We start from the raw sequence: 12,086 nt of genomic DNA on the forward strand, positions 1-12,086 counted from the left end.
ATTTTTCTTTTATGCCAAAAATCATTAGGATATTAAGTAAAGATCATGTTCCATGAAGATATTTTGTAAATTTCCTATTGTAAATATATCAAAACTTAATTTTTGATTAGCAATATGAATTGCTAAGAACTTCATTTCGACAACTTTAAAGGTGATTTTCTCAATATTTAGATTTTTTTTTTGCACCCTCAGATTCCAGATATTCAAATAGTTGTATCTCAGCCAAATATTGTCCTATCCTAACAAACCATACATCAATGGAAAGCTTATTTATTAAACTTTCAGATGATGTATACATCTCAATTTCGAAAAATTGACCCTTATGACTGGTTTTGCGGTCCAGGGTCACATATAGTGTTTGTGAGTTTTAGTCCATATAAAAATAATAATACAATAATATAAATTATGATATATATCAAAAATGTATTAAGACTTACTTTTTATAGTTTTGGGTCAATCAGATTTTTAACTGTTATAGTAATATATTTTAAAGTAACTTATTTCTGTGATGGAAGAGCAATCATTACTCCAGTCTTCAGTGTCAGATGATCCTTCAGAAATCATTCTAATATTCTGATTTGATGCCCAAAAATATTTCTTCTTATTATTACTGAAAACTGTATTTCTGCTTAATATTTTTAGTGGAAACTGTGATATACTCTTTGATACATTCCAAAGTACCGCATTTATTTGAGGTAGCAATCTTTTGAAACAATGTAAAAGTTTTGAACAGTGGTGTAGATTAATAAAATTATAGATTTTTAATTACAGCATCAAGTATCTATGAAAGATTGTAATGAAAACACAAGAAAAATAAAAAATAATAGATTTTGTTATATAAAGACTTTTGTTTCTGTCCACACAAAAGTAATAATACAAATGTTTTTACATATGTATATATATATATATATATGTATGTATGTATGTATGTATGTATATAACCTTGTAGACACTAGTTGTTTTGTGATTAAAAAAAAATCCCTTTATGTTGCAAATTAGGAAAGGGCTTACAATTTTTGTGTGCAGTATGAATCAGAACCAGTCAGTGACCTGTGGATGGCCTGTGACTGTGCCGTCTGAGACTGCAACTAGATTTGGGCCACTTTTCAAATGTCATTCTAAGTCTGATGTCTATTTGGCCATCTGACCTACATCTAAACCCTATATGTGATTCTCTAGCATGAATTCTGGTCTGAAAGCAACGTTTGGCACTCAGGCCTGGGAATATGCTGTATTAATAATGTCATGTTCAGTGCCAGTCATATTAAACACTTGTGAGGAATAATGTTGAAAAGCTAACAAGAGGCACTAGATTGCAGATTACATCTCATAATGTCATATTCATCATATTCTGCTGAATCTCGAATTTTATCCATTGTTTTTTTTACAGTACAGCCGTGGCGTATTTGTGTGGGCACCTACATACACTAGGAGGCTTCATGCCGGTACTGCACAGTCGACATCAAGGAGGCACACTGGAGCTAGAGCTGGGAGACTGGATGGAAAACCGCAGGTAAATTCAGAAAGAACAAGGCCCACGCTCAAGGGAATGCTGCATGATGTAAATATAGCTGACTATGTTAGCAAATACAAGCACAACAGCTGATTTAAGAGGAACTCATATCATTGTGCCCTAACTCTTATAAAAAAGCTTTGACATGCATTTTTTCCTGGGCTCAGGTATAGGATATTGGCTTTTGACCATGACCTGTTTAGTTTCACTGACTTGACGTTTGAAGACTGGCCAGCTGTGCTGATCACCAATCCCAAAGACGCCCAGTACCTGCATCCAGGAGTGGAGCCTCTGGGTCGTAGCCGCAGTTCCACGCACATCAGGTGTCTCTGTGTGTGTCCTCTTGAACCTTCAAGCGCTCAGACGTTGACTTGTGAAAAATTATCGTCTCTCATCCAAACCTCACTTTCATTTTTATTTCTTACATGCATGACTTGTTCTGTCCTACCAAGAATGTCATATTTTGGGGTTGCACTTATTGCTGAATGTGTCGGTTCTGTAGGCTCCTGGCTTTCTCTGAATCTTCAATCACAGCTGTGCGTGTGAGTGTGGATGGAGCTTCACTGGGGAAAGCGTTTAGCGCAGGGGGTCCTTTATACGTGCTGCAATGGGATCCAACGCTATATGCTACTGGGCTGCACACTATCAGAGTTAAAGTGGAGGTAGGTGATTTGAACAAACCCCGAGCTCTAGTATTAAGCATCACTCGTCACTCATTCCTCAAATCACGCGGCTTGTTGAGAAGAGGTGTGCTGTTGTGTTTCTAAACAATTGGGCAAACAAATTCTGCCTGTTGGATGACAAATTGTGCAAAAGTCCTGTAGACTTTGTAAGCGTAATATCTGGAGACCAGAATATTGTAGAAATGGACTTAAAGGCAGGGTATGTGATTTTTCAAAAACACTTTAGAAAACTGATTCGGGCCGAATAGCAAAACAAACTTGAGGCCAATCAGCAGTAAGGGGAGTGTCTACTCGTGATGTGGAGGAGAGAGCTTTCAGTGCATGGGACGGCTACCAGAAATCACTTACTCTGCCTTTAAGCAAGCAACCAAAAAACACAGAACAACAAAATGCTTAAAGCGACTAAGAAAACCTCAGCAACCTCAAAGTAACATTCCCCAGAACAGCCTAGCAACCACAAAGCAACATGGTTAAACTCAGAACCTTAGCAACTGCATCGCAATTGTTTATTTAAATATAGAAATGGTTGTAGTGTTCTTTTAAGAAAATGGCACAGTGTGAGCTTTTCTCACCTCTTCTCTGTCTCCCTGTCCCAGGACTCGGCAGGTCGCTCAAAAGTGCGAGAGCAGCAGTTCACACTGGAGGAAGACCTCACTCCCAGCTTCGGCTTCATGCAGTCCTTCATCCTCCTCACAGACCACTACATACTGGTACGAGAATGAAACCAGGTCATCGTGTGATGGTGAAAAATTTATTATACAATAAATATTGAAATGGCTATTTGCTTCACTCTTAAGTTCAATTATTATAGCTTTAAACATATCACGATTCATATTTTTATAGTAGATTTTCATAGTTTAAGATTGAAAGTCTGGGTCTAGGACAAGAGTACAACAATAAAATCACTACATAAAACACATTTACCACAAAAGTAAATGATAAAAAGTTTATTGTTAATAGTTTGCTGTTAATTAATATTACATGCATCTCAGTGACTGTGTGTGTGTGTGTGTCCCACAGGCACGGATTGCCTTTGTGGCAATAGTATTACTAAACCTTTCTGGGCTTGTGCTCTTCAGATTTATGCCTGTATCTTCTACAAGAGGTATTTCTGTTGTATTAACGTATAACAAATCTTCAGTCATTATAAATGAATATAAATGTTTTTCATAGTTCCAAAGCATAATTGACACTTGATACTATATGCTCTTATAATTAATCAGGACTGTCTTCTCAAGCGTGGATGTCCCTGCATCTTGTCAGTAAGAGCAACATGTTCTTCTACTCTCTGTTGCTGTTCAACCTGTGTACAGCATTAGGTAAGTCACCGCCTGACACCACTTAGTGATTTAAGCTACCACTGCAGAAGGCCTGTAATCTTTTTTTTTTAATACAGAAAATAGTTTTTTTTCCATCCGACCATTCAGAAGAGAGAATGAGTGATAATCACATCATTATTATATTATAGATAATTGCCTCTTAGTTTTTATAAATTCCCATAACCGACCCTTGACCTTGGGGCTGTAAGTAATCTAATAAAATGATAACCCAAAAATAAAAATCTAATAAAATTGTGAAAGTGCCGATTACAGCATTCAATACAGGTCAACTCTTGTTAGTAGATTTAGTCATCCTCATGTTGTTCTAAACTTGTACTTATTACAGTTATTTCGTCTGTGGAAAACATAGATATTTAAAAATAAAAATTATTTGTTCATACAACGAAAGTCAGTGGAGTCCACTGACTTTATTTGGGCCTCATTGACTTTCACTGTATGGACAAAAAACACAAAGGCATTTTTCTTCAAAATATTTTCTTTTGTGTTCCACAGAATAATGAAAGTCATACAGGTTTAGAGAGACATGAGGGTGAGTAAATGGGGGGGTTAGGTGTCATTTTTGTTGTGACACTTAAAAAGAAGCAACCTGAAATGAATAATCATGATTACAGTATCAAGGGAAATGATGAGCATAATTGTGTAGCCCTACTTGGTTTGCTCAAGAGCGCAATGAAAATGCGTCAGGATGAACTCACAACATGTCCTTGCAATTACTGTGAAGAAGGAACAGTGCTTTTAGTCTACTGGTTTTTCAGGGCCATGGTTCATTGGGGAAGTCATTGATGGACACAGTGGAGCCTGCTTTGCCTTTGGCGTGTTTGTGGACGGGCATTTCCTCGAAGGCAGTCTGACCTATGTCGTGGGAGTCATACAGGTAATTCCAGATCTAGGTGCAGATCATACTGATCGTAAGGGATGAGTCGTAACATGTCATCTGTCATCCACAGGTGCTCTTCTTCAATATGCCTCTCACTTATTACCTCTGCTGGAGTCTTCACCACAGGTGTCGCGGCACCAGCTTCCGCTCGCATTTCTGTCGGCCAGGCAGCCGCTGGAGGACTCTGGCAATGCACATAGGCATGCTGGTCCTCATGATCTGGCAGGCCTATTCTTGCTACTTCCTGCTGGAGACCTATGGGGCACTGGCCTTCTTCCTGTCTCCCGTACGTACCTGGGCTCTGCTCATGGGCCTGCTGTTGGTGTACAGGGCATGGTGGGGAACGCCTCCTAGTTTCTCTGGTGGCAGCAAGACCAACCGGCCGTTGTGACGGTTGAAGAGAGGCCTTCACCTGTATCGTTGTGACGGACATTGTTTTGTGCCAAGCTCTTCCCTGCTTTCACCACTGTCTTCACGGTCACCGAATTGCCAATCGTTCCCATGACGCGTTAGGATAGAAAAAATAGTCTTTAGTTAATATGAAGCGATGATGGCATCACATGTGGATGACGGAGCCGTTGCAAACCTGGTTCTGATCTTCCTTTGACACTAAGACACGTTGGTAGTTTTTGTAGTCAGTTCTCACTGTTGTGAACCCAAGCAGTGTTAAGTCCAGATGTGTGTAGTTAAGCATACCTATTACTTTGATAAACTGTGCATTATGTACTCGTCAGATTATGTTTGTTTTTATTTGTGATGAGCAATCAAGAAAGGAATAAGACTGCCTGATATTCTTAATCAATGTTTCTGCATGAAACTGCCACCACTCACCGAGAGGTCAGTCAGTATGAGTACTCTCATATTGTTTTAATGCATATAAACTACACTGTAAAGAGAGGATGATATCACCAAATTTGCTTACACCTGTAGACGAGGTATAAAATGTAAAGGATCATTTAAGGGATGAAGCTGGTCATTATCGGCTATACATTATTTCTTTATTTTCTCCACCAATGAAAATAGTTCCAAAAGAAGCCAAAGCATCAAGCTTTGCATGTCACTAATGTGTATGTGAGCGTAACGGAACACTGCTCGGTCGATCAGATTAGACCAGGGGTGTCCAATCTTGCTCTTGAAGGGCCAATATCATGCAGAGTTTCGCTCCAACACACTTGCCTGGAAGTTTCTAGTGAGTCGGAAGACCCTGATTACTTTGGTTCAAGTGTGTTAAATTAAGAGTTGGACCTAAACTCTGCAGGACAGTGCTGAATTTGTCACCCCTGGATTAGACGATCAGAACTATAATGACCAGATGACTATACATTATTCCACTTATTACACCACTAATTAACAAGATAAATATTGAATTTGAGCTTTTATCATTTTATTGCTAGACGAAAACTGCACCGTGATAAAAGGGACATGAAATTGCGTTGGACAATGTTAAATTGTATAGTTTAGCAGTCATCGTACAAAAAAAATAGTTGACGCAGAATGCCAACGTTGGCAAGAATTTGTCAGAAGTAAAGGGATAGTTCACCCAAAATTGAAAATTCTGTGATCAGTTACTCACCCAAACCTGTAGGACTTTTGTTCATCTTTTTTTTACGTTCATTGTTTTGGAATGAACTTTCAATAGAGGGACAGAAATCTTTATTTGTGTTTCAAAGATGAATGAATGTCTAATGGGTTTGGAATGACATGAGGTCGAGTAACCGTTGACAGAATTTAAACTAGAGTAAACTAACACTTTAAGTATTTCAAAGAGCCGTGTAATACATTTTGGTATGGAACACAAAGTTGGCCTCTTCCCTGCCCTGCTGTAAGATTTATCCATCGTCTTACAGTGTAAGAACTTGATTTTGAACAATAATTCACTCTGTAAACTGATTATACTTATTCAAATGCATATTCCAAAAGACTCTAATCTCAAAAGGATGGAACCATTATATTTATATAGAAGAGCATGAATGTAGAACATTTTTGTTGCACTATGGTTAATAGTGTTAATACATTTAATAATGGCCACTTAAACACATGCTGAAAATTAAAGCCAGACATTTTGGACTGCTGAAGGGAACATCCCAATGTAGCATATAGAATAGAACACTGAACACATGGAAACAATCAAATGTGCACAATTCTGTTACACGTTTATTAGAGAAACGTTGTGAAGCAGCTCTTTTATAGTTGGTTTTGCACAGTTGCAGACCACAAAAACAAGCTAAGGACAATGGCCATTTAGTGGGAAAATCAGCTAGTTTGAAAAAAGGAACCGTGTTGTCATCGAGGTCTGTCTTTTTTTGCCCTCATAATCCACTTGACAGGTGCCAGAAAGAGCTGTGACAAGAGTTTCTGGTGGATTCACTGACACTCCTGTTGTGTCGGGTCACTCAAGGTCTCTGTTGTCTCTCAGGAAAGTAAAGACTTGAACAATAGGCTGCTCTAGTTTGTCTTTCAATGACCTGAATGTTATTTTGAAAGAGTTTTGTCGCAGTTTTAAGGCACATGATAGTGAGGACGAACATTTTTAGAAGATTCTACATTTACTCGGTGTTTGTGGTGAACCAATAGGACTTTGAATGTTTGATGATGAAATATCTGCTTACATGTGATTTGGTTTTAATTACTGTATTTAATTTTTGAATTATTTTATTGTATTCATCCACATTGATATTGTAATGTATATTCCTTCCAGTTGTTCTGCACTGTTTTCTGTGCATTCTCAAGTTTCTGTGGTCACGTGGCTTTTGTAGATCCACTCATGTCGGAAAGTGCTGTTCACATTTGTTTTGTGGAAGGCACAAAATCAGTGAAAAATTAATACATATTTACTTGGAGTTTGACGACAGCTGACAATGTTGTTTTTTCCACATGAAACAACCTCAGTTTATATTTGTCATGTTTCTGCGACTCTGAATCATCTTGCATTTGAATTGAATTATCTGGCTGTATCCATGTACAACAAAGTAAAGGGGTTTCATATTGTGAGTTATAGTTTGTTTTTGTCGTTTCTTTTTCATGTAAAGGCAAGACTTTCATATCTTAAAATATTTTAAGAGGAAAAGTGCAATTAATTTACTACTAATCAAATAGAGCCATTTTCGAACTAGCCACCTTAGTCTTGATACCTGCCACATCCACTACGGTTTAAAAGTTTGGGGTTAGTAAGATTTATTTACTTTTTTAATAATACTTTTAATCAGCAAGGGTGCATTAAATTGATCAAAAGTGACAAAAAAAAGACATTTTACAAAGCATTGTTACAAAATATTTCAAAAAAATGCTGTTCTTTGAAACATGTATCACCATTTCCTCAAAAATATTAAGCAGCACAACTGTTTTCAGCATTGATAGTAATAAGAAATGTTTCTTGAGCAGCAAATCAGCATATTAGAATGATTTCTGAAGGATTGTGTGACACTGAAGACTGGAGTAATGATGCTGAAAATTCAGCTTTGCATCAAAGGAATAAATTACATTTTAAAATATTTAAAAATGGAAACCGTTCTTTTAAATCATAATAATATATCACAATATTACTGTTTTGACTGTATTTTTAAATGCAGCCTTGGTGAACATAAGGGAATTCTTTCAAAAACATTTTAAAAATCCCCAAACACTCATAAACAAACTTTATATGTGGATTTTCAGTGTCAACTCTTAAGCAGTGCTTTGTACTATCTGTATATTACTGAATTTATTTTTAAATAGACACTTAGAGCAAGGCAAACATTATTAGATTCATTTTAATTTTATTTTATTTAAACATGTTAGGTCAACTTGTCATTTAGCTGATGCCTTTATCCAAACTGACTTACAGCACACTTAAAGGGACCGTCCCACTGGAGAAACCTCAAATGTCTTTTTGAGAGACCTTTTTTGGTAACCTTTCGATTACCAGCCCAGATTTATAATGACTGCACCACATGTCCTCCTGATGCAGATGTTTGACTCAGTCTGAAATTTTGACAACTTGTTTACCTATGTTGCCTCCGGTCATCATGAAGCAGAACGCCTCTGAAATATGCATAGTGCATACATCTATTAATATAAACACAGACGGTTCATACAATATGTATGCAAAGTAAACTTTGGCACATGAGAAAATAATAACAATAATAAACTCCATTTACAACAGTTTCCAACACCTGTAAAATGAAGAGGAGAGATACGATGTACAAAAGGTTTGTGGCGTCTTTCGTGTGAGGAAACATGACTGGTAGATTTACCTTTATCTGGCCTGTCTTTACCCAGTGACTGAGCTGCATGAGACCTTCTTCATGCTTCTCCATGTAGTTCAATACAACAAATCTCTCCCTGTGAACATACTGTAGTGCGTACAAGTTGGTAATATGATCATTCATACACATACACATACATACAATCAACAAAGTAGGTTTTACTAGCTATTTTCATGTACCTTGTGATGTTTTTGTGATGCAAAGTTTCTTGGGTATCCTCACTAAGAGGAGGTGGGTAAGGCACATCCTTATTGTACTGTGATATTTGGCCGCACAGGATCACAAGACCACCGGGATTCATCTGCACAGTGTGACTATTACTTTAACACAAACGACCCAAAGAAATTGACATAAAAACTGAAGGTAGGACATACCGTACCTGTGATATAACGGCATCGCTGATGGGACCACCTACACTGTCAAAGTATATATCAATGCCTGCGGGGCAGTGCTCCCTCAGCGCTGAGCTGATATCTCCTTTTCTGTAGTTTATCCCTGCTGTAAAACCCAGCTCTGTTACCAAGGTCTGGCATTTCTGGTCGGAACCACAAATCCCCACGACTCTCTCACAGCCATCCAATCTGCCGATCTTAAACAACAGAGAGCAAAGTTAAAATAACATGGCATATATCACAAGGAAAGAGCAAAACATTTGAAACTTTTTAATATTGTTTTATGCAAGAAGCACATAGTGAGACATTTAGTGCTCAATATAATACCAAATTATGTTGCATTCATAAATATTATTAAAGGTGACATATCATGAAAATCTGACTTTTCCAGGTCCCCGGTGCATCTACCAACCAAGGAAACGTGAAAAAGATTAACCCAGTAACTTTGTTTTGATAAGCCTTTTTCTGCAAGCGTCTGAGAAAACGATAGTTTAAATACATATGGTTTAAAACGCATGATTTCAGTGCGATAAACATGATAATCAGAACCAAAACAGATGTTTTTTAGCAGGTCCGAGATGTAATGACCCAGCTCTATTCTGGAAAAGAGGGCGGGGAACAGCAGCTCATTTGCATTTAAAGAGACAGGCCCGAAAAACAGCGTGTTTCTGCTTCCACTCAAAATAGGCATTTTGAAAATTATATAATAAATCAGCGTTTCCCAATCCCAGTCCACGAGGCACGAGGACTAAGATTGAGAAACGCTGTAATAAATGATCTGTGGGGTATTTTGAGCTGAAACTTTACAGACACATTCCGAGGACACCAGAGACTTATATTACATATTGTAAAAAGGGGCATAATGTCTCCTTTAAGTTTTCTGTGATTCACACCAGATGACATTTTACAACCTGAACTAAACTTGTCTTCTCATAAAAAAGTATGATTTTAAATTATCTGATTGATTATTGATCTTGACATTAAATCACGCAGGGGTCCTGTCTATGATAACATTTCCTTTTTTGTTTTATTTTTTCTTCATGTTGGTAGCACCACATGACTTTGATTTGGTAGACAAAATATTTTTGACAAACTTTTTGACAATTTCAATATTTAATGAGTTTTCTGTTCTTAATTATGGATTCAGGACAGTTGTATCACCATGATAATTTTGAATTTATCCTAAATAAATTCTAAACTAACTCTTCCCGTAGAGAACAGACCAATTTCTTATATCCACTTACATATTACCTGTCCAGCAATCGACCCACAAGCTCGAGCTGCTCCACTGATGACCATCGTCTGGTGGGTTTCTGGAGTCACATGACCCTTCTCTCTCACACCTAAAAGAGCAGTGAGGTCAGGCATGCCCACCGCTCAGGTGACCATCTGCCATCTCTGGGTCAACCTGCAAGAACGAGTACACCACATATCCATACACACCTCCTATCCATATACATGAAGTCTATTAATCAAACTTGCCAAAATGAGCATTATACCTCTTGCAAAAGGCTGCCGTCCATCACATTGTAGGTTTGCCAAGGCCAGTTGAAGGAGGTGACAATAGCGCCCACAGATAATGCCTGATTCTTGCTGGCCTCCACTACACCAACTCCACCTCCATCCACACACTCCTATAATCTCCATGGCAACAGGTAGTCAGCTCCAGTATCATCGTTCATGCGACAGCGCTGCATTGAATTTGGTGTTAATATTGTATCATGCATGAGTGAATAAGTTAATGCCTGGTAGTATACTGATTATAGGTTGAGTTTTCATGAAGGAAGTATTCACTATATGAATATAGTGAATATTTCCCACACGAAATGAATGGATTTCCTTCAAGAAAACTCAAACCACATAAGTGATAATAAACACAAGCAAGGTCATCTCACCATGTAAGGGTCAACTGAGAGGAAGTGTCCGGACTAACACCTGCCCTTCTTTCAGATCGGAGGATTTCATAATCTCATCTACACGGAAATTCTCTGGAACTGGAAGACCATTTTTGCCTAATCATATATTGGGAAAGAACATTAACTGAAGTCCTGGAGACGAAATGCAGCACAAATATATATGATTAGTGGACTACATTTTGTTGTTAATGATTTGCAAATTAGCAAAATCATCAACATGGTTTACCTGGTCGGGAGCGCAAGACAACTCTTTTTACATTTAACATTTTCCCTTCTTTTATTACTTAATATTTTTTATAAAAGAAAACTTGAATTGTCAGAACTTGCAGCTATCTATAATGCAACTATTACATGTTTTGCGTGCAGCGACAGCGTTTCTTCCTGAAGTAATCACATGACACGCGGGAGCTCGTCTGATTGGCTGCATGAGCGTTAAAGGACTGGTCACACGTGTTGTGATGATAGAAAGTCAGACTCGCGAATCGGTTCTTTTGAACAGTTCATTTCGAAGAACCGGTTCTTTTTTTTATTAACCCTTGTGCGGTCTTCGGTCATTTCTGACCGGAGAATTTTACATTTTGAATTTTTAAAGATCGTAGCTTCGCCAGAATGGTACGAAACTCTGTGACTTTTATGGCACTTGGTATGCGAACACAACAAAAATTGAGGGCATGATTCGAAAAAGCTAAGTGGTCGTAAAAAAAATAGTCACACTCATGGTCTTCGGTCAAAAATGACCGCCCATAGGAAATGAATGGTAAATGGGGAAAAATCGAAAATACAGAAAATGTTTAAGTGTACAATCTACAAATTCACCACAATGCACAATAGGGGTGAAACTCTAAAACATCTAGAGTGCAAAATCAACACACCAACTCACATTGTCTTGACTTTTATTTGTAACGCCAAGAAAGAGTTAATCTCTCATGTATGAGAGGAGCGCCTTGCCGTGTACCAGCCATTAAATGTGTGGGACACCAACTCTTCGTTTTCCATCTCTTTAATTTCATGGATTTAACGAGTTATCCGAGTCAAAGCGTTACAGTGTCCGGTCACATTTGACCGCGAAGACCATGAGTGTGACTCCCAAATGAGGAGCGCACAAGGGTTAAACTATGCAA

General features: G+C 37.9%; 1 protein-coding gene and 1 pseudogene across 2 annotated transcripts in view; one reads left to right on the forward strand and one right to left on the reverse strand.

The window, feature by feature from the left end:
* The window catches only part of LOC107741854 (transmembrane protein 62-like), a 28,353-nt gene that overhangs the window by 6,813 nt on the left and 9,454 nt on the right, over positions 1-12,086 (forward strand). The window contains exons 7-14 of one of the 2 annotated variants that reach the window (XM_016554661.1): positions 1,391-1,513; positions 1,681-1,836; positions 2,016-2,175; positions 2,793-2,906; positions 3,217-3,301; positions 3,420-3,515; positions 4,292-4,410; positions 4,484-4,806. In XM_016554661.1, the coding sequence (XP_016410147.1) occupies positions 1,391-1,513; positions 1,681-1,836; positions 2,016-2,175; positions 2,793-2,906; positions 3,217-3,301; positions 3,420-3,515; positions 4,292-4,410; positions 4,484-4,804 (1,174 nt within the window). In that variant the 3' untranslated portion in view covers positions 4,805-4,806. Of the gene's footprint in view, positions 1-1,390; positions 1,514-1,680; positions 1,837-2,015; positions 2,176-2,792; positions 2,907-3,216; positions 3,302-3,419; positions 3,516-4,291; positions 4,411-4,483; positions 6,456-12,086 lie in introns of those variants that run through there. The other variant, XM_016554660.1, reaches the window with a different exon arrangement.
* LOC107741855 (prostaglandin reductase 2-like) lies at positions 8,369-11,231 on the reverse strand (annotated as a pseudogene).

The sequence above is a fragment of the Sinocyclocheilus rhinocerous genome, unplaced genomic scaffold (assembly GCF_001515625.1).
Source record: "Sinocyclocheilus rhinocerous isolate Xijiao unplaced genomic scaffold, SAMN03320098_v1.1 scaffold1157, whole genome shotgun sequence".
Lineage (NCBI taxonomy): Eukaryota > Metazoa > Chordata > Actinopteri > Cypriniformes > Cyprinidae > Sinocyclocheilus > Sinocyclocheilus rhinocerous.